At 39.9% G+C, this 24,095-nt stretch overlaps 1 protein-coding gene across 2 annotated transcripts in view; it reads right to left on the minus strand.

The window, feature by feature from the left end:
• The window catches only part of POLA1 (DNA polymerase alpha 1, catalytic subunit), a 294,762-nt gene that overhangs the window by 157,936 nt on the left and 112,731 nt on the right, over positions 1–24,095 (minus strand). For both annotated transcript variants that reach the window (XM_081222762.1, XM_081222763.1), the window contains exons 27-32: positions 19,180–19,212; positions 18,350–18,442; positions 16,939–17,144; positions 14,988–15,120; positions 7,797–7,928; positions 3,258–3,432 (exon numbers count right to left, since the gene is read on the minus strand). In XM_081222762.1, coding sequence (XP_081078888.1) covers positions 3,258–3,432; positions 7,797–7,928; positions 14,988–15,120; positions 16,939–17,144; positions 18,350–18,442; positions 19,180–19,212 — 772 coding nt within the window. The remainder of the gene's footprint in view (positions 1–3,257; positions 3,433–7,796; positions 7,929–14,987; positions 15,121–16,938; positions 17,145–18,349; positions 18,443–19,179; positions 19,213–24,095) is intronic.

Below are 24,095 nucleotides of genomic sequence, written 5' to 3' on the forward strand. Positions count from 1 at the left end.
CAGACCGAAATGCAGCTCCCAATAGGGCAGGGGGCAAATGCCTGCAAAGACCTGCCCAGCGAGCTTCAGTGTTTTCTACAGACCTTCATGGTGACTGGCGCTTGCGGTTCTGCCCTTCACTACTGTGGACCCGCCTATGAGGAAAGAGGGAGAGATGGAGGACTAGGAGATTTACTACCAATGTTGACAGGTATGTGGATACCGCTGGTGACGGCTGGGGCTGTGGTGGGAGGAGGCACACTGCGCAATGAAGACAACTTCACGTGTCTTCAGCATAAAAACTGCTGCCAAACAGCAGAAGACAGAAACGAGAAAAAGAAGGTACAAACGGGAGTGGCAGCAGCTCCTTCAGAGCTAGAAACACAGGCCCTTCAGCAGCTCCAAGCGGCTACCTGGCACCGAGAGCTTTCAGGTGATGGGGTAGGAGAGATGCGGATGTGTTGAGACCACGCACAAGCATGACGGGTCCCCTCTGTAGGCTGAGCCTGGTCAGTAATAGCAAGGATACTCTGAAGATGGGGCCCGCTAGGCTACTGGCTTGGAAAATGATTTGTGAAAACTGGATTCATAAGAGAGTCACAATGATGAGAAAGTTTCGTCTTTAAGCAGCCACAATCTGCCTGCTGTTTAACTGATATGAAAATGATCTTAAATATGACCCTGCAACCAACGAAATCAGTCTGGTCTCCTCCAGGCATGGCCAGTCTTGAGACATCTGAACAGGCATCAGGCTGTTTACCAGCCAGGCTCCACCGCCTTCTACTCTACACCTCTTCTGCCGAAAATACAAGGCTCCACCCTTATCTGTTAAACGTCACTCACAAGATGAGGCTTGTTCCAGCTACCTCTCCTCGGCTCCGGGCCACTGGAAAATTCAGAACCAAAGAAGGAAAGGGCAATGGCGAGCCTATGAAGCAGGCTCTTGATGATCCAAATGGAAAACCTGGAAGATCTACTCTAAACACCAAATGCTTCTGCTGAGGGGCTGTCAGCAGGGCTGGGGGTTTGCAGTGGGGCGAGGAGGAAGCACAAAGATGAAGCTCCCGGGCCTTCACACCCACGCCACCACGCTCCTGGCTTGAGGGCATGTGTCACAGCCTCCCAGACCTAAGAAGAGGTGGTGGCTACAAGCACAAGCTTTGCAGTCACTCAGAGCTGGGTCCCAGACCAACCACGGTCGGCCACTCACTAGCTATGTGACAAGACCAAGTTAGTTACTTCTCTAAGCCTCAGCTTTCGTCTCTGTAAAATGAAGGAAACAACACAGCCTCATAGGGTTACTGAAAGGATTAAATGAGATAACACATGCAAAGTACTTATTACAGTTTCCAATAGAGTAAGCACTCAAGGCAGAGGAGAGAAAAAAGAAGGAAGCTAAAAAATATTGTGCACTTACACTCCCTCCTCCCAGCTGAGGATTTATAAACATCATCAAATACAACTCAACTTTGAGAATACATTATATGATGATCTGGGTAGCAGAATTTTATCTTCCTAATTATGTTTTGCTTAGGCAAATGTCAAAAATGAGTTTCCACTTCCAGAGCAGACACTGATGGTGCAGGGGGGTGGGGGTGGGGACGCGCTGGCGGGAAGGAGCTCAGAAACATATTCAACAGGGGCAGTGTGGAAAGTATGTGACCTGATGATTCATTTATCCAGTCTCAGTCCACAAACGCACAGAGAGCTAACTGCGTGCAAATCCCAGGGACTAGAGGAGTTTGAACATATTTCTGCAGAGGCCTGGCAGGGGGCTGGGGCACGGCCACAACAGGCGTTTGCTGCGCACTCCCCCTGCCCAGGCCTGTGCAGAGCATCTCACACGTATCACTAATCGCTCCCTCAGAGCGGCTCTAGAAACCAAGGCTGAGACCAAGCTTCAGAGGCTTGCCAAAGCCACAGAGCGCGTGAGCGACAGAACCACTGTTTGAACCCAGATCCCTATGATGCCAAAGCCCGCATCTTAAGCCAGACTTATTCAATGAGAAGAGTAGGAGAATTTTCCATGAACCATGGACAGATTAAACAATGCCATATTTAGGGGACCCTGAGTACACTAAATAAGAAGTCAGGCTAGAAATACAGGTTGGAGCTAGAAAGTTAGTCTATAACTGCTGAAGTCAGAGACTGTAAGATGTCAGTGGCAACTGGACTTATAGTGAGGAGCCAGCCAAGGACTTTATTAGGCACTTATTCTAAGAATATTCATCTTTGTGTACAATGGGATAGAGAGCAGAGAACTTAAAGCAATGTAACTCTCAACATGCTGGTCATCTAGAAAGGAAATCAGGGCTGGTTATGAAATATATTTCTAAGCAGGAGATGACAATCTGGTGACCTGGCAAAAAGTCTGAGAAACAATGAGGTTTCAGGGTTGGCTGGCACCTCCAGAGTGATGAGAAATTAGAAATCAACTAATTCCTAGAAGACAATGAGTCCAGTTTTAGAAGAATTTTTAAAAGCAAGAGCAGGATACTCAAAAGGAATCGAATACAACAAGTTAAACGTTTTAATGTTAAAAAAGCTGTGTATTCTCACTCCATACAAAAACACATTTAGAGACTGAGACAAGAGGAAACAATAATCAAGATACAATGAATCTTCTTATTAAGTGAAGTTCACTGATTAAAGTGACAATGATGTAGGGACTTCCCTGGTGGCGCAGTGGTTAAGAATCCACCTGCCAAGGCAGGGGACACGAGTTGCCCTGGTCCGGGAAGATCCCACATGCCACGGAGCAACTAAGCCTGTGCACCACAACTACTGAGCCTGCGCTCTAGAGCCCGCAAGCCACAACTACTGAGCCCACGTGCTGCAACTACTAAAGCCCATATGCCTAGAGCCCGTGCTCCACAAGAGACGCCACCACAATGAAGAGTAGCCCCTACTCGCCGCAACTTCGTGCACAGCAATGAAGACCCAACGCAGCCAAAAATAAATAAATTTTAAAAAAAAAAGCAACAACAATGTATGCTCAGAGACTAGGAGGGCGTCGAAAATCTTCTCTTATCCTTTCTTTTGCCGCCTCTCTCTCTCCCCATTCATCATCTGCTGACGGAGCACCTACCCTCGAGCAGGCATGTGCTTACAGAGGTAACAAGCCTGTGGGGTTCATATAGGAGGGGAGACAGACATTAACCAAACAACCACAAAAATAAATGCTCAACTACAAACGAAGAAGTGCTTGACATAGTACCGTGCCTCTAAACAGGGCTCCTGTTGCCGGACAAGGGGCTATGTGAGTTCGGGACACTTACCTAACCACGTTGCAATGAGGACAGCATCAATTCCATCTATTGGCTCACAGATTCGAGCCACAACTGGGTGGATCTGCTGGGCCAGGTAGTACTGGGTGTCAATGCTTAAATTGTCCTGCTTCTGCAGCTGCTCTGGTGCATAGGCCCTCTGACTCCCAGTGAGGTTTGACCCATCCTACAAGAGGACACGGTACAGGTAAAGTTGTGAGAAATTCAATCACAAGTACTTGCTTGGACAAAGAGAGGGACAACAATTCAGATTTTATGTGTTCAATTCCAAACACCACGAAGTCCTTTTGACCTATTGGTGAACATTTCATATGCAACTAACAGGAGGAAGATCAAGGGGAACAACTCACCCACTGTCCAGGAATGTAAATCCAGCATGTGTTGTGTTCTGTTTTTTGTTGAAACTCGAAACCAACAAGATGGCATGACTAGATTAAACAATTCCACCTGCCATATCACAGAAACACACAGGGAAGACTTGCCAACAAAGGCCTTTTAGGAGTCATGACAAAAAAATGTGTGACCCTTTTACTATGTTAACTCAATCCCCCCTTGCAAGAATTCTAGTCCTATTATCATCTTAAAGACAGGGTGTGTGTGCGTGTGTGTGTGCAATATCTCTCAATGAGAGCTATATATATCACTGAGAAGCAAATGAGCAAGGGGAATAGACCAGTACACAAAACCCAAGAGCAGTAACTTATGTACAAGATATAATAGGTAAGAGTAAAATTAAGAAAGTCGCCTTGGTGGAGTACAGTGCTCTAGGAGCAAAATATTTGGCCACTGGAACAAAGGGCATGCCATTTTGCGCTGTTTACGCGGCTCTTCCTCAAGGAAAGGAAGAAGGGCCAGAGAGCCTCTCTTCAAGGCCTCCCTCTTCTCTTCCCTGTCTAAAAATAAAAGTTGTGAAACTCTATATAATTGGCCTATATACAGTGCTGTGGGTGATGTCATCATCATCTGTGAATCAAAAAGCCATCACTCTACTGGACCAACATCCAACAACTCGTTCCACTCTTCCTCTTGTCTGCAACAACAGAATTTATTATTCAGATTCGTAAATTTTAACTATTCACAGTGCTCAGCTGCTCTGCGAAACTGATTATAATGTGAATCCTATTCTTTCAATCCTGCTACAATCAGTCCCTTCTCAGCTCAGTGCCCAGCCCAAAGCAGAGGCAACCTTTCATACCGTTGTCTTACCACAAACTGGAAGCAGTGGCCTCTTTCTCTGGCTAGGCTCCTGATGGAAACAAACTGGGATGTTTATCAACTAGGTTCTACCTATGCTAAGATATAATGAAATAACTAGAAAGGAAGCAAACCTCAGATTAAAAGACTTGCTTATAATTATTTTTCAGGAGTTCACAATACAGTAAAAGAAATCAGGCAGAATTAATCAACTTTAACTGTTGCCCTTTTAGAAGTTTGATTTGTTAGATGAGAGTAAGGTGACAGCCAATGACAAAAAGAGTGTGAAAAATCCTTGGGCAGTGTCTTTATGCACCACAACTATATTCAGACTGCCTTTTAACAAACACATGAAATCTGACTGATTTATAGAATTGTAGTTTCTTTTTAAAACTGGTCTGTCCTTAAGATTATAGTAATGTTGAGTTTAAAAATTTTTAATAAAGAATAAAAAAATTTGTAGAGGCAAATTATTATTTTTTAAAAACGGCCCTTGAGTTACTTTCCAATATATCATTAGATGTTCTCATGTCAGGCATGTCTGTAAAAAAAACAGCTGAAAAAGTGCTAAGCATATTCTCAGTTAAAAAAGTTTTTCCCAAACATATTTCTTATTGTATGTAAAAACATCTGAGCTCAAACATGACTAAATTCAAAAGAATTGCTAAGATGACAGGTTTTCCTGTGTTACGTTGGAAAAACATTTAGGCTGTAACATAAGGTATATCCCTCAAAGACCTAATTCTCAAACCTAGCAAGACCTAATTCTCAAACCTAGCAAACATTTAGGCTGTGACATAAGATATATCCCTCAAAGACCTAATTCTCAAACCTAGCAAGACCTAATTCTCAAACCTAGCAAACATTTAGGCTGTGACATAAGATATATCCCTCAGAGACCTAATTCTCAAACCCCTGGTATATGCAAAAACACATCCCATACACCTTTAAAAATAGACTAAGAAGCAATGTTGGTCTTCCTTGAAGTGTCCATATAGTGATTTGTGAACTTCCCAAAGTACATACTTTACAGAGACAACCAGATGCAGACAATTCATTCAAAATTATGAGGTCATCTTTAGTAGGAAACCAATGGAAAAAAAGTTTTAACAGATGAGAAGTGCGGCCCTTAAAACAATTATGTTAAAGGCATGCCTTATGAAAATTATGTCCAATGAAAGTTAAATAATTAAGGATTTAAAACTTAACCAACAAGTGGAAGTTGATTTAAGATCTCAGCAAATAATTCACATGGTTTAATAAGACTATGAACTACAATATAAATTACATACCACAAACATTACTCTCTGAATTCACCTGAATTTATAGTCTGAATAAGTTATCAGTAGAATACTATATTCAAAATGTAAATTTTAAACAAAAAAGAACCTGTTTAGGAGACAGGTTATTCTTGGAGGGCACCTTTGCTTAGTAAATAGTTCTCCTAAAAATGTGTCATCATACATTTTGAGAAACATATTCTAAAAATATAATTGTGTTAGGAAAGAGGAAGAATAACCTGAGTGCTTAAAAGCAAAAGAAGTAGGCAGCTTTGGTTAGCAAACATGCTGAAAGTGGGCAGGTCCCATTGCTGGGGGACAAAGGCAAATTAAAGTCCTACAGCTTTTCTTGGGATACAGTGAGAAGAATAAATCAATAAAAGAAACATGAACTGTTCTTTTAACAAGCAAATAAGTTAACACCCAGCACCAGTCGAATGGGGAAAGGGTTGAAAATACATCAAATTGGATTTAGCATCAGCATTTTCAGCTTTTCTTATATCAGTAAGACCAGAGAAGAAGAAATCAAAAGACCTCAAAATTCAGACATCAAGGAATATAAGCTTGACTTTTGAAATACATTGATCATAGGACCATACATCTCCATTCCAGGTTTAGCCAAAACATAATTGTGGCTTGATTTCATTTTTAGATGCTATTTCAGAAAACCTATATAATTTTTCAAAGTTGTATGTTGCCATCTGCTCCTGTCATTAATAATCTTAACAGATTTTCCATGTATGTGAATACCTAAGTGAAAAAAAAAACCTAGCCTATTTACCAAATCTTTATTTGCATAATATGAAAATTGTTTTTTTGAGATGAGACTTGTCAGAGGCAATATGCAAAGCACATTAAGGGCTTGAGCGAGTCAGACATTTATGGAAATATTTTCCTGCAGGAACTGGCTTTCTGTAACAGTTCTTAATCAAGGGTAACCCTAGGAGGGAGACAGAGTCAAGTGCCGATTCCTGTCCATGTACTTAAATCATTTGTTATGTACATCATCCACAATACCAAGCCGATATTAGCAGACGACTTCTACATTTTGAAAAGGCTCTCTGATTGCAAACCACATTGACTGTACTTTGACAAAGATCGATCATATTGCAGTGAAGTTTAAGGCTTATCTAATTTTTTTTTACTGTAATAACAAAAAGCAATATTTAATTAATTAAAAAGAACAGTCTTATTGAGATGAATTATGCCTTTTGGTAAACAGACCACACCATAGTAACTGTAAAGAATTTGGGCAGAGGCTGTGACTCTGACTTTTTTTTTAAGCAGGGAGAAGGGATGAGACCCCTCCTTTGTTCCGACTGGAGTTAAGTGCTTTCAAAAAAAAAAACACACACAAAACGAAAACCCTCTTCTGTTCTACCCTTTCTCCCTATCTCTGACTGTTAGAGGCATGCTACTCTCAAAAGAAACTGGTCAGCGGTTTAAAACTGCTCCAGAAGACCTAGAGGTTCCTGAGAGGTGTCTCATGGAACAGGGAGAAGACAAGAGGTGGGTTCTAGGCCCCCTCCACTCAAAAAAAAAAAAAAAGGACCTGGTTAGATAATCTATGTTTTCCTCATAAGGTATCTTTTTAGGACATCTCACCTTTCTCCATAACCATGCATATCGTATTTTTTTTCAAGGAATTATTTGAACAGGCTAGCGAAAAATGCATTTACTCTCTTTTGGTAGAATAATATCCAGAATAGAAACTGCTGCAAAAGGAATGATAAAGGACTACTGCTGGATATACAAGCAAACTGGTAGACATTTTCATTCAAGCTAATTTCAGATTGAAACAGCAGCTACTGTTATATACCTGTCTCACCAAAGTAATTTCACTCAACCAAACCACTAGTCTCAAATGTTTTATAAAAATTTTAATAAAATGTCATACCCCTGACTAATGTTTTTAAATGCTGCAAAACCAACCAAGACTAAACCCTCTCTTTAAGCATCAATTATTTGGAAGAGTACTAAATAAGACACCATGGAGACATGGATTTTACTATGGGCTCGGAATTGGTGTAAGTCTTATTTATTATGACAGTTTTACCTGACAGATGACATACGACACAGTATCTCCAGCTTTCACCTTTCTGCCTCCTTGAGAATTTATCCAGAGGGCAACATGTACATGAGGTAGGCTTTTTTTATCAGGATAATCCTGGGGATCCTTTGTCAACGCCTAAGAGAAAAACAGGGAACAAAAAGCCCCAAACTTTAAAATAAAACCTTTCTCACACAGATATACACTAAACATATCTCTGCTAGAATCACACCAGCCACATAAACATAAAAATGACAGAAGCTGTATGTAGAAAACACTGCCACAGGATCTTCAGACATTCTATCCTCAAGGCTCCTCTCTCCTTCATTTAGTAACTAATATGACCAGATATAACCCTGAAAAAAAAGAAACATGAGTTTCTGGGCCATGGCACAGAATACTTGGATATAAAGATTAAGACTGTGAATTCAGTCTTCTATGCAGCCTTAGAGTTTCTCCTAATGTCTGCAATTCTCTCACTGAATTAACTGATTAGTTAAGACGGATGGATAACGGTTACTCTGACTTAACGATCTGTTTCTCAAAGGCTTCTCGAGCCTAAATAAATCCCTAAGGCACCAGAAACCACTGGATTTATTCACAGTGTCAATTTAAGCTCTCCAAAGGCAGAGTGACTGAGTTTTTCACAGAAAGTAAGCCCCACGAGAGCAGGAACACGTCAGCCTTGCCCACAGCTGCATTCAGAGGGCTCAGAACGATTCTTGGTGTGTAGTAGCAACCAAATGTTTGCAGAAGAAATTATTTCGCTCACTCTGCAATAATTCACTAAGTTCAAGCACTGTAAAGTACTGCAAGATGAATAAGACAGTCACTGGTCCTAAGTCACCTGCCATTAGCAGACGATTCCCCATTCCACAAAAAAAACTCTCTAAAATAAGCTACATGTGCCAGAAGGGAGTGGTAAACTAAGTGTTACTGAGAGTTTAGAGAGGCAAAGATTGCTACCATCTGAGAGCAGAAATCATGGAAGAAAAAACGAACTGGCACATGAAGGAAAAAATAGATTTTAAGAAAAGATGACGGGGCAAGAACATTCAAGCAGAGGGAAAAAGCAAAAGTTAAAAGCAAGAGGTGAGAAAAAAAATAGAGTCTATTGGACTGGAACTTACTATGCACAAAGGGAAGGGGTGGGTTTCAAAAGACAAGAGGAAGGACAGGGAATAGGGTGCTCCATGTCTAGATCACCTAAGGGTGGTCTGCAGACCCCTGGGGGTTAGTGACACCCTTTCAGGGGGTGGAGAGGTCAAAGCTATTTTCCTAATAATACTATCTGCACTGGTGATATAGAAACAAAGGTCAGTAAAGGTGCTGATGCCCTATAAACATGAACCTGGGCAGCAGCACCAAACTGCACTAATACTCATTGTATTCATCACCATGACACGCTCACAGTCTTTTTAAGTTCTTGACCCTTGAGTAGAAAGCTAATATTTTGTGTGAGAAAATGGGAAGTATGCACAAGGCACATCTACAGTATACTCAAGAACGAAGGATGCTCGAGGAAATGCATTTGTGTAACCATTTGAGTTGCAAGCTAAACTAGCTGCCTTTCTCAACCCAATTTTTATTTGAAAGAATGGCAGGCCAACTACTGTTATTCTAACTTGAGTACCTGGCAGACAATCACTCAAAAAGAACCAAGTGAGCCTGCCACTTCAAGGAAAACACCTGACAGTATATATTACCTATGATAATATTGAAGCTATCAAGCACAAATCAGAATTTTGGAAATTCTGCTTCCACTCCTGTGAGCCTGACAGCTTTCCAATACTTAAAGACCCTTCTGATGAGTAGGAATATTTTAAAATGTGGTTTTTGTTAATATACAATGAAATGTATCAATATTTTGGAAGATCTGTAAAACTCAGGGAACCAACATTTAATAAATTACAAGTGCGTAACATCACACATGGGTAAAAGATCCATTCAAAGCACCGCACAGATGAAAAGATTTTAATGTAAGAGTATGAAAAGTTCATTGATATGGTTTCCTATTTCCACAATACAAATAACCTTGAAGACAATACCACTTATGGAGTACTGGTGTAGAATCAAAGAAGAATACACACAACTATCTTTAAAAATTCTGAAATACTTTTCCTTTTTCCAACTACATATTTCTGTGAAACTTGACTTTCTTCCTATGCTTCAACCAACACCACACATCACAACAGATTGGATGCACAAGCAGATATAAGAATGTGGATGTCTTCTACTAAACTAGACATTAACAAGATTTGCAAAATTGCAAAATAACACCATTCCTCTGGCTAATTTTTCTTTGTTTTGAAATATATAGTTATTTTTCATGAAAAAATTTTATTTTTGTGGGACTTCCCTGGTGGCACAGTGGTTAAGAATCCGCCTGCCAATGCAGGGGACATGGGTTTGAGCCCTGGTCCGGGAAGATCCCATATGCCGCGGAGCAACTAAGCCCATGCGCCACAACTACTAAGCCTGCGCTCTAGAGCCTGCGAGCCACAACTACTGAGCCCGCGTGCCACAACTACTGAAGCCTGTGCGCCTAGAGCCCGCGAGCCACAACTAGTGAGCCCACGAACCACAACTACTGAAGCCCGTGCACATAGAGCCCGTGCTCCGCAACGAGAAGCCACAATGAGAGGCCCAAGCACCGCAACGAAGAGTAGCCCCCACTCGCCGCAACTAGAGGAAGCTCACGCGCAACAACGAAGACCCAACACAGCCAAAAATAAATTAATTAATTTAAAATTTTTTTTATTTTTGTAAACATATAATGGGTTTACTGATATTTTTAAATAAACTAATAAATGCTTTTAAAACTTGTCAGTTTTAATTTCTAACAGTAAATATCAACATAAGCTACATAAACAAAAGCTCTTGCAGTCCCCAACTATTTTAAGAGTGTGAAAATGTCCCGAGATCAGGAAATTTGAGAACTACTGTAGTAGAATAAAGCAGGTCCTCAAACATGGCTGCACATCCCCCTGTTCTGTACACTTTCTAAATCATACACTCAGTGTAGGAGAGTGCCTAGAAGCCTCTCTAAGTATTTAAATCTTCTCAAACCTGCATTATGTGAAGTCTTGATTGACTTGGACGGGTAATACTGCATAGAAATTTTAATCAATATAACTCTACTTAAGAAAACCGTTCTCTTCTTCAATTGACTATACTTCAGTGCAATGTTAAGAAATTCTGAATTTCATCTGACATACTTTCCAATTATTAGATTGGGACTATTTGGGGATTTTACAGCCTAGTTTCAGAAGGCTTGATTTTTCAAAAAATGCTTCCTGGTGGTTTAGGCTCAAGTTAGCCAGGGCTATACAAATCAGCTGTGAAGTATTTTGTGTTACTTTATGAAACATATTTAAGCTAAAATTGCGGCAGTTCAGAAAAATCACACACAGTGTTTTTCAGTTGCTTTTGGCAACAAGGGCTTAAATCTCCACAAAGGTAAATCTCACCACTTCACCCCTCCACCCTATGCTAACCTCCCATTTTCAAGCCCACCAATACCCACAAAATCAATCTAATCTAATCTAATCTAACCTAATCAATATCTTATCATAAGACAACCAGTCACATGCATGGACTCTTCGATTCCACTCTCCTTTGCAAGTGACAAAATGTAAATACTGATTTACTCACAAGTTTTAAACAGTACAGGTATTCAGACAAATGTTAATTAAGACAGTCACTCTTGATATATAAAAAGCTTAATGTAAACTGACACAGGAGTAACTATGATATAGAGAGCGCTTTCATCAGAATTGACTCTACTTTCATCGACACTGAAGAAATTCTTCTTTACTTAAAAAAAGTATAAGAGCAGGGGCTTCCCTGGTGGCGCAGTGGTTGGGAGTCCGCCTGCCGATGCAGGGGACACGGGTTCGTGCCCCGGTCTGGGGGGATCCCACATGCCGCGGAGCGGCTGGGCCCGTGAGCCATGGCCGCTGGGCCTGCGCGTCCGGAGCCTGTGCTCCGCAGGGGGAGAGGCCACAACAGTGAGAGGCCCGCCTACCGCAAAAAAAAAAAAAAAAAAAAAAAAAAAGTATAAGAGCATGTGACAGTAAATATCTTTGCTAGACCATTAACATCTTGAAAATACCAACCAGGTTTTGCTTATTCTACTTTATATCCCAGAATCTAGCACTGTGCACATAAGATGTACTCCATGTTTGATGAATGGATGATTAAACAGGCAAAGGAATTCTTTTAATGCTCACTGAACAACTATTATTTGCCAGCTACTATGCCAAGTGAAATGGAGAATACAAAGACAGTCGGTTTCAGTCCTGCCACATGAAAATATATGCACATCCCGAATCACACTAATTATTAACTAGTATTGTTAGTAATAATAAACGTCACTTTAAGTTGATAACTATTGAAGCTGAGTGATGGCTACATGGGGGTTCATGATGTTCTTCCCTTTACTTTTGTTTACTTTTTAAAAAAAATTTATTTATTTTATTTTTGGCTGTGCTGGGTCTTCAATGCTGTGCACAGGCTTCCTCTAGTTGCAGCAAGCGGGGGCTACTCTTCGTCACGGTGCGCAGGCTTCTCGTTGTGGTGGTTCCCTTGTTGCGGAGCACGGGCTCTAGTTGCATGAGCCTCAGTAGTTGTGGCACGTGGGCTCAGTAGTTGTGGCACGTGGGCTCAGTAGTTGTGGCTCGCGGGCTTAGTTGCTCCTCAGCATGTGGGATCTTCCCAGACCAGGGATCAAACCTGTGTCCCATGCATCGGCAGGCGGATCCTTCACCACTGCGCCACCAGGGTAATCCCTTGTATAAGTTTTAAATTTTCGATAATAAAAACTTCAAAATAGCAAGACTGCATAATGTTCCTGAGAACTCAGAGATGGCCAGTGTGTCTATACGGCTAGGTTTCTCTGCACACTAGTAACACTGTGCCATCACCCACAGGAGGACATGACGGACTGGGCCCACTACCCTAGAGGACACGTGCTCAGTGTTCTTTTGCCAATAATGTGGTCATGTTTGGACTCAGCCTTCCAAATTCATGCCTGGAACCCCGTGCAACAGAGGACTCACATTTCTAAGAACGTAGACAGCGTCAGGTATTCAATCTTCAGAACTGATGCAAAAATTGATCAAAGCAAGACTGAAATAGTAATTCTTACTTATGCAAATTTTGGAGAAAGAGACAAAACAAAATCTGAAAGGAAACCACTTTCCAACGTCCCAAGTGATTCCATGCCAACAGGCATGCACTGCATCACGTAAAGTGAAGAGCTAGTGTCAAGGCACATGTCCTCTTATATTACTTATTTCTAATTTTTTGTACTTTTCATGTATAAATGAATGCCTTCTTTTGTGACATTAAAAACATCACAGTTAAGTTGTAGGAAACAAATGACTTAACTAAGGATAAATACAAAGCGTAAGGATACGCATAGAAAATATTCATTCTCTCTAGGAATCAAAGAAATGCAAATTAAATCCAGCGGTAAAATACTGTTTCGTATCCATTTATGGTAGCAATGTTTTATTTAAATATCACCCATGATATTATCACCAATGAAATGTCACTTCTATAGTACAAGGGAATCTGTGGTGAAACTGAAGCACACATTTTGTTATTATCAATTAGTATCACTCTTTTACAAAGCAATTTGACAAGAGCCACACAGATACTCAAATCTTTTGACTCAAATATTTTACTTCAAGGAATCTAAACAAAGAAAGTAATTCATCCAAAAGCAAAAAGACAAACGGGGACTTCCCTGGTGGCACAATGGTTAAGGATCTGCCTGCCAATGCAGGGGACACGGGTTCGAGCCCTGATCCGGGAGGATCCCACGTGCCGCGGAGCAACTAAGCCCATGCACCACAACAACTGAGCCTGCGATCTAGAGCCCACGAGCCACAATTACGCAGCCTGCAAGCCACAGCTACTGAAGCCCGCACACCTAGAGCCCACGCTCAGCAACAAGAGAAGCTACCGCAATGAGAAGCCCGCGCACCGCAATGAAGAGTAGCTCCTGCTCGCCACAACTAGAGAAAGCCTGTGCACAGCAACAAAGACCCAACACAGCCAAAAGTAAAGAAATAAATAAATGTATTTTAAAAAGATCATATAGTGATTTTTAAAAGACATGAACAAGATGTTCAATACAGTTATTAACAATAGCAAAAATAAATAATGTAATAATCAAGCAAAAATTTTAATTAAAGATGTAGCAGTGAAATATAAGATTAACATAATGATTTTTAAGGTTAATACAGAAATGTGGGAAAATCTGTATATGTTAAGTGAAAACAACTCTCAAAATAATATACACTGTAATTGCTACCATGTAAAACTGTTTTAAAGAGTAAGGTAATGTGCAAAAATGACTAGCATTACTTTAGCATAGGGGTATTAAGAACAAGTTTTAATTCTAAAACTTCCATTTAATGCCATCATTAGATTCTGTTTCATTAAAATTCTTTTTAGTATGAGTTTTGACAACAAAATTTATGTATCACAAAACGGGTAAAATGGTATTTGCAAAATTACCTTCGGAATATGTAAGGATACTCTGTTTAAATGGAAAAAAAGAAATCTATAACCTAACATCTTGTACTACACAGCACTTTGGGAAACCAAGATTTTCTTTTCAAATTAGGTAAGAAAAAATATTCCCTATTTTCAACAACTAAGACTATCCATAAAGAGAAACTATTTATATAGTTTAACAAAAAAAAACACAAGTGCTTTGAATATACAGAAAGTGCTGGCACCACCTTAATTCTAAATAACAACGTCTAAAAACGCCTCCTGATTATAAGTACCCCTAAGGGTCACCTTCTGTAAAGTTACACAAACACACGCTCTCTGTCTAAGCTTACAGGCCTGCCCCCCAAACAACTGTAACTTAGGACAACTATGAAGAAGGCAATACTCCCAAGTCCCTGAAACATCAATTGCATCACTCCATAGAACCTCTGGACACGAGGTTTCCGTGAGGAACGGAGAGAGAAGGCCCCAACTGCAGACAGGGTAGTGTCAGTGGCTGGGCGAGGAAGAGTGGTATGCTAATGCACAGTCTGTGAGATAGTCGTTAAGCAGCTTTCATCACTAGCTAGAATTTATTTCAATTGCAAGGATGAGGTGGTTTTTCAACTATCTGAAGGAGGAGAAAAACACATGGCAACAGCTGGATTCAGCAATAAATGCTACATTTACCTTGTTAATTTCAAACCGGCTCACTGGGACACTGCCATTTAGCACATTTTCTCCAATTTCTATTAACCTCTTCTGAATGTTTTCCACTATTGTGTCCCGGCTTTGATCTGAAAGAATCTGGCCAATGACAAAGCTGCAGAAAAAGAGATGGATTGATTTTTTAGTATCATACTTTATTAATAAAGGAGAGAAAGGAAGATAAATGCCATTAGACTAACATGTGGACAAGAGCCATACTAAAAGCTAACATGACAGTTAATGTCCAAAAGCCCATTACTATTTGTTTTCTAACATTAACTCTGTCAAAGGTCTATCAACCTTGGAACATCAGGTTTGCCCTTAAACACACAGACCAGCCCCCCACCCCCTTTTTTAACGTGGCAGCTAAGGCTTCCCATTGCATGTGTACAGAGAGCGGTATGAGGTCCATCATATTTTTATGCAATTACAAACCTTCACAAGCAGTTGTGTTCTACTCTTAGGAGAAATTTGAGAAGACAAATATTTCACTTTCCTCATAAAGCACCAAGATATTATCTCTGCCCGAGATGACTACAAGCTAGGAAAGTAGGAATATAAAGTTCTTTATGCAAATTTTTTAAAACTCAAAGATTCCAAAGTTTTCTTTCTTCAGCCTTATTATATTTTTCAGTGTTCTCTAACTGTATTGCTATGCCTCAAAAACTTCATGTTATTCTATCAGACCCCCAAAAAAAAGAAAAAAAGAAAAAGAAAAGGAGTAAGGAAGCCAATATTTTATCCATTTCTGAGAAAATGCAGAGCGAGGGTTTGACAGCTGCATTATAATTTGTCAGAAAAAGAACCCTGACAAAAACATTTGTATAGCTTTAATTACTAATACATTTCTAACTCAGAGAAATTTACTTCTATTATGATGCATCTTTTCTTAGAAAACACAAAGCTGAAGAGAACACTCTAATCGACAGTCTATACAAAGTAGTTTCATCTTTGAGTACATTTGGGGGCAATGAAGCATTTCAAACTATATTTCATAAAAGGCTAACAGTGACCCATACTCAGATGATCAACTTTGCCTAATCAAGAGTAGTTTTGCAGAAGCAACAAATGCTCAGTCTCCCAACTTGAAAGCAAGAGGAAGACTGGAAAACAAGTAAAAAACGCTGACATTCAGCAATACTAAAATTAATTTAAAATTTCACTTTAAAGAAAAAAGTCCTTCTATTTTCACAACTGTTCAGGTTCACAAAACAGGAATTATCTGGAAAGATGGTACATAAACTACCTAAGGATTCGTCTTTTTTAAAATGGGTGCTTTATAAATTAATGTGACCCTAAAAACAAACAAATAGGTCTTATTATCACAACCTTCAGTCCCAAATATAAAACTAAGGGTCAGTCATGACATTTATTATTTCTGAGGTACATACAGTATTTGAGAACTAGCTCTTAAATTCACCTGAGATTAGTAAGAATCTTTACACACAAATGATATGGGCGGGAACAAACTCTCACTACATGGCCCACTTTAAATCCCAGAACATTTTAAGCCACAACACGGGGACACCTTAACAGTTATGGCCCTAAGGAGGCACTGGGAACGTTCAGGAGCACAACACACTGCACATTCTAAAAGAAACAGTAAAGCAAAACAAAACAAAAACAAGCCAACATCGATGAACCCAACTCTGTAAGCATCTAAAATGTGAAGGCTTACCCTCACCATGAGTTAAAACTCGTAAGATGCATCTTATAGCAAGCATTTCTTACTGAGCAAGTTTGGCTTTTTCTAAGTTTTAACCCATCTGTAAAATTCCACTCCAAATCAGTAAGAACTGTTAATATGCAATGATAACAATAACAAAAAAGAAGTGTCCTTGTGCTTGGCAGAATCAAAAGTGTTCTCCACACTGCTAATGCTTCAATTTTTTTAAAAACAAACAACAAAAGCAAAAATGAAAACTGAACTCACTTTCCAGTGTCTTTAGCAAGATCACACCAATCTCTTCTAACTATATCTAATCCTTTCACCTCCTGTTTGGTGACGTAATTCCCATCCGATGTTGGCTCAACAACCAGAGCAGCGTACTTCTTTTTCTTCAGCAGTAGCAAGGACTTGAAAATACCATCAATGTCTATTTCAAGTAGTTTATACAACTTATTTACTTCACTTTTCACCTGTGAAAATTTCAACCATTAATGCTAGCTTCTCAAACATGTAATAGGGAGAAGATGAACATGCTGCAAATTCCCAAGAGTTCATCTAAACAAAACTAGAAGTCACATAAGACTAGAAGGCATTTATTCAGGTTATATAGAACACGATATTATGTTTGGTATGATGCAAGAACTCTGAGGACAAAAACAGATAAAAAGATAAAGAGACAATAATATAACTATATCATCCCACTCAACCAAAGGACAAAATTGGCAGTGTCAGCCCCAGGAAATTTATGAAGATTATGAAATACTCTGTTTCGAATCTAAAAACTAAATGCATAAGTACTTACCTTCAAACTACTGAATTAGAGATTAGATAGTCCAACAACTAGATACATGGCCAGTAAAACTATGACTATTAAAATAATGTCTAAGATCTCCCTGTACCTCCCATAGCACCTTGACTTTAAGCAAATAACTACCTGCTGAACAAATAAATGAAACAGCCACCTGCTCTTTACTGATAGGGTCATGGCACAGACCATCACCTCTAGGGAAAATGCACAACTTTTCAAGGTCCAATGAGTACAATATGCCAAGCTTGCTCTTAAGTAAAGACTACAGTTCAAATTTCAAGCATTTTAGGGGGGAAAGGCAGGAAGCTGTTAGCTTGTAAGATGGTACCTTAGTTTTAGTTTATTGGGACAATATCTTAACGTAGCAAGTGCTCAAAAAGCACTTGCTAATTGTGAACTGCAATGAGGAGGCTACAAATGATTACTTTTAAATGTCCCTTTGACTTTTCAAATATATTTTAAGTACTCCTGTAAAAATTATAGATATATGTATATATGTTGGTAGGAACTTATCCATATCTATCACTGTATAAAATGCATCTCAACACTACTAGAGACATAATTCTCCTTATGAATGACAATGTGATAGGTACTAATGTGGTCACATCTTAAACTTACTAAACTTAGACTGTTTTCAAAGGTATAACATTTCCGTCACTTAAGGAAAAACCAATTTCCTTTGAATTTTGCCCTCAAAACAAACAACTGGAGTAGAGGTTAAGAAATATAACAGAGCATGAAGAATCGAAGGCACTAAGTTTATTATTATTTTCAGAAGGACACAGATGTACAGAAACTGGAATTTATGAAGTTCCATGTTAGAAACAAAAGCAGGTTAAAACAGATAATTTTATAAAATTATCTCACCTTGTTTCCCAATTTAAACACTTCTTCCAGATTGGTGCTATTGGTGTTGATCATAATTGAATCTGTATCTCCATAAATAACTTCAAGATTCATCTAATGAAAAGCAAGTATCATAAAAGTTAACAACAAAAACACTGTGACCATCACACACCCAGTGAAACTCAAGATTTTCCATACTATAGAAACTACAGGTTCCGGATGATTTTTCAAGAGTTTACGTTTCTTCTTACCCATATTGTCACTGCACAGTCAAAGACTAAGCCCCAGTAAACCAGAAAGGCAAGCACTGCCACATTAAGAAAATCTCCCTAATTTTCTTATAACAGAGAGTGGAGTGGCAGGGGAAGTATCTAGTTTCAAAAAGATAAGAGACTAGGAAAGGGGGGTCTATATTTACCCACTGTCCCACATGCTCAGTGGTCATGGCAATTTATGAAGCAGAAACAAAACGGGTTTTTTCAATTCAGGGGCACAAATCCATATTAAATTCTTAACAGTTTCAAATAGTATTTAGTAGAATATGAATTGTCAAAAAAATCAATCATAACAAACAACACTAGAGCACGTACAGTATAAAGGCCTGGAAGTAAGCTCTAATTAGCACTGTTACTAATTTGCTAGAAACACTCACATACAGGCTTCAAGCAGCGGCTAGATCATATCAGTGTTAGTAAAAGAAAAAGGCTATAATCCATTAGGAGGGATTATAAACATAAACTAGGCATCCTAAGAAGCCATTTCCACTCTGGGTTACAATTTTCCTTGAATACAAAAACGTCACCAGGTATGATATCTAAGAATCACTGAATGATGAAAATGCTCAGCATTACCTTCTGTACCATCTCTTTCGTATGCATCAAAATCTAAATGAAATAAAAAAGTCAAGATTAATGCATTATATAATTACAAAAACCTCAATATATGCTGACAGAGATAGGTAACCCAATGATTTGTCATTCCCATATATTTTTAAAGCTCTTGATGGTTTTCTAACTACGACCCTCAAAACAACATCATCAACGTAATCTAAAAATCAGTTTGCCTCTACACTCTCAGGCAGAGATACGTGAGCAGATTTGCTGTAAAGATCTATGTAAGATCTATGTAAGCAGATCTACGTAAAGATCTATCTTTAATAAATATGAATAAAATATCCTGTTACAATATGGCATAAAGGCAAACTCTTCTTGCTATTAATATTTAAATAGAACTACATGGCTAAAAAAAAGCTTGACCAAGCATTTCAAATCCAGCAATTCTTACGGTATTCAGGATCTTAATTTAAAAAGTTAAAAAAATATATGTAGATCTTTACTATATATCCCTGGAGCTAGTACAGTGCCCAGTGCAAAGGTGGGGCTCAATAAACGTTCAGTAAATAAAGACAAACATATATAGTAGATAGTATCTGTAGATAGGTCTGTCCCCAGGCCTATGCGGCTGTAAGACTAGAGGCATACAGGTTATAATGTAGCTGTAAATAAAAACAGACATAAATTATCTTGGACTAGATCAGAAGTAAAACATATTTTACAAATGAAGGCCTCTTCAAAAGAGTAATACAACATCCTCAGCACTCATTATATGTGTGTATGTGTAAAATATATGGGAAAGATGCTCTGCTATGAGCATCTCGTGCATTTCTTCATTTCATTCTCTAAGGGCCCCAAGACAGCCACTATTAATACCGTTACTTGTTAGATGCAAAAAGCAAAGAGAAGAGAACTAATTTCTCCTAGTAAGTGACAGAGCAAAGATACGAACCCAGGCGCTCTGACTCCAGAGCGTGGGGCCTGAGTCACTGCACGCTATTGTTTCTAGACAAGCATCCATCTTTCAAGGCATCAATCTAAACCAGGAGTCACTCTTCCAATGACCCAGATAGAAGATTTACTTCATTTATATTTCTTTTTCCTACCTCCAAGTCTTTCTTGTCAACTAAGCTCAAACGTCATGGTGTTGTTTCTGCCCTTCTTGTCCTTTATATTACAGATCCCTGTAAATCCTGGCCTTTGAGTATCTTTTATATCTACCCCTTACGTTCCATTTCCATTGCCTGCCTCCTCTGTAGTACTGTCTCCTAATGTTGTGCATGAGTTCAGTGTCATATGTTCTTGGGAAAGGAAGACCTTCCCCTGCCCTGGGGGTGGTGAATACTGATCAGGCTAACCAATGGTTTCCATAGTGGCTGTACAGTGGAATCACCCGGGGATCTTTTAAAAAAATGCCAAGAGCTGGCCCCAGCAATTTTTTTTTAAACAGCTCTCAAGATTATTCTTATGTTGCAGGCAGGGTTAAGGACCACTGGACTAAGATAATCATGGTAATCCCAATCTTTCTTTTAAGATTTTTTTGTTTTGATGTGGACCATTTTTTTTAAGTCTTTATTGAATTTGTTACAATATTGCTTCTGTTTTATGTTCTGGCCTTTTGGCCGCAAGGCATGTGGGATCTTAGCTCCCCAACCAGGGATTGAACTTGCACCCCTGCACTGGAAGGCGGAGTCCCAACCACTGGACTGCCAGGGAAGTCCCTGGAAACAGTTTTTAGCTGACAGTTTGTCTCCTACCCAACTAGACCACAAGCTCCTGGAGGTCAGAGCACATGTTTGCGCTTCACATCTAACAGGCACTCGAAAATCTGTTGGCTAGTTGACTGATAGGTCTCGTAGTAATCCCAGTCACTCTTCTACTAGACACTAAAATCCAGTTAACTCATAAAACACATTCACTCTCTTCCACTTCATCTTCATTTCTTAACATATAAATTACAGGGAAATGCACTGTGGGAGAATACCTGACAATTCCTTTGGGAAAAGGGCAATAATGTGATCAACCCAAGTCAAGTTAATCACAGTGAGGACAAAACTACTGATCATGAGTTCTCTTCACCCTGTGCCCCTTCCACCTTGCTAGGCTTGGCTTTCCTCATCACAACGGCAACCGCACCAGGTAAGCATTCCCTGCTAAGCACACCACCTCAGGAGCAATCTGTCAACCTCTGACTCCAATTCCATATATGCACTAACGGATTTCTTCTGCTCTCCTTTTGCACTGTGAACCAAACCTACTGTGTCATCCCTGAGTGCACCTCCAACATGAAGTGGCAACGTTCACCTTTCAGATCCACCACCCACCCTCATGCTGTCCTTCCACCAACTCACAACCATGTCCACAAACAATCTGAGGGCTGCTACTAAAATGAGTTCCCCTTTGGTGGCAGAAACCTCTCAGTGGATGCTTTGCAAAAAATGAAAGAAAATTAAGCAAACTATAAAGACTATACATACCGCAACTGCTTTTTTCACCTAATACTTTATTTTAGAGATTATTCCATACCCACACACAAAGAGCTGCCTTATTCTTTTTTTTAACGACTACATAGTATTCCATTGTATGACTCAAGCATGATTTAACTAGGGCTCTATTAATGAACGTAGGTGGTTCCTAATCCTTACCTTCATAAACACACTTTAATAAATAATCCTTAGGGCTTCCCTGGTGGCACAGTGGTTGAGAGTCCGCCTGCCGATGCAGGGGACACGGGTTCGTGCCCCAGTCTGGGAAGATCCCACATGCCGCGGAGCGGCTGGGCCCGTAAGCCATGGCCGCTGAGCCTGCGCATCCACAGCCTGTGCTCCGCAACGGGAGAGGCCACAACAGTGAGAGGCCCGCGTACCGAAAAAAAAATAATAATAATAATCCTTATATACATGTAATTTGCCAATCTGCCAGTAATGAGATAAACTCCTACAAGACGGCTTATTGGATCAAAGGTTGTGTGTTTTTACATTTTTGATGAATATAGCCAAACAGGTCTCCAAAGAGGTTGTACCAACTTCTGACAATACTTTTAACCACCATTTTTCCTGTGGGTTACCAAACTCTTATTATCTAGCAGAGGCCCTGGTACATGGTAGCTATTAATGAATATTTGTAGAATGCTGAATGAATAATCCTGATGAGTAGGCGCTATTATAAACCCCATTTTACAGATGAGGAAAACTAGGCTCTACGATTTTGCCCAAAGTAACAGAGCTAATCAACAGCTTGATCTGGAAGCTGGACCTTATGTCTCATTTTTTTTCATTGTGTCTCACTGCCTTGTTAAAAGGCCCATACCACATGAATGTTCTGGAAGCCAACAATCAAAAACTTATACATTACAGATATTTTCCCCATTAAGGAAATGCATTAAAAAAAAAAACCCACAGGTATCCTGAAAGGTGTACTGGACACAAGGTACAGTGATTACAAGATAACCGTTCATAAGTTCACTTCAAAGTGACAAGCTTAATATTAAAGCTACCCATTCTGACAGAAAATCACTTTCTAAGTGCCAGCAGCTAGAACACAGGGCTATAAAGGCTTGCTAAATTCATTAATAAGGCAGTCTGCAGTTATCTGATTTCACAGCAACACCTGCATATTTATCTACTCATTACCAATTGGATGATGGAATTTTTTCAAGCACATTTCAAAAATCTGCCAACTTCAAGTGTAAAAAAATAAACTTTGTGGTTAATTTTTCCCTTAACAAAGTACAGCTGTTGAGAATAATTGTTCAAGATCTTACCCTGTAATGTCAACTGCAGCAGAACAAAGAGTATTTAATTAGCAAATCTATCCAGTAATTCAACACCTATTATATAAAATGCCTTCGTGATTTTATTCAGGATAATTTGCTAAGAGGGTTATTACTGACATTCAGATGGAATTTAAAATTCCTACGCAAGTCGAGTCATAATAGCAGTAATGATCTCCCCAATCAGGAGATTCGGTGTCACACAAGGCTCTTGCAATGCAGCAGCCGATTTCCTGACTTCTTAATTCCTGGGCTCAGCTCAGCGAGAGCCCTTCATGCCGGCATTTCAGTCAGCAATACATCTTTAATGGGACGCTATTAAAATAACTAGAACAAAAATGACTTTTTTTTTGGTTAAGAAGAATGACAGCACTGCCATCATATCAATCACTGCAGGCTTTGCAGAGCAGTGCCGTTGGGGGAAAAGAGGAGGGGGGAACAGGAAAGGAGTGGGGCTGGGGGTGGGGAGAGCAGTCATGAAAATAACACGAAAAGGTGTTTTAGCCCCAGTCTGAGCCTCTGAAGACTGGGGAAGGATGGTGGGGACTAAAAAGGAAATGTGAAGTGTATTTCAAAAAATTGCTTCCTAAAGAAAATGTGTTCAGGAACACACCCATGATGCGGTTTACTAAGCACAAAGCATGTTTGTCACACCAGGATAAACAACAGCAGCCACCTAAGATCAACTACGACTGAGGTGTGTGGTTACAGGTTCTCCTAACAAGGCCAGGGTCTTTATTTTTTGTTAGAACAGAATACTAGTGTCTTGCCATGCATGCACTCAAAGGTTATAAAATGATTTTAGATGGCATTACAGACTAAAACAGTGCCTTTTTTTTTTTTTTTTTTTTTGGCTCTGTTGGGTCTTCGTTGCTGTGCGCAGGCTTTCTCTAGTTGCAGCGAGCGGGGGCTACTCTTCGTTGCGGTGCGCAGGCTTCTCACTGTGGTGTCTTCCCTTGTTGCAGAGCACGGGCTCTAGGCGCACAGGCTTCAATAGCTGTGGCACGTGGGCTCAGTAGTTGTGTGGCTCGCGGGCTCTAGAGCACAGGCTCAGTAGTTGTGGTGCACGGGCTTAGTTGCTCCGTGGCATGTGGGATCTTCCCCGACCAGGGATGGAACCCGTGTCCCCTGCATTGGCAGGCGAATTCTTAACCACTGCGCC

The sequence above is a fragment of the Mesoplodon bidens genome, assembly GCF_964165515.1.
Source record: "Mesoplodon bidens genome assembly, chromosome: X".
NCBI classification, from domain to species: Eukaryota; Metazoa; Chordata; class Mammalia; order Artiodactyla; family Ziphiidae; genus Mesoplodon; species Mesoplodon bidens.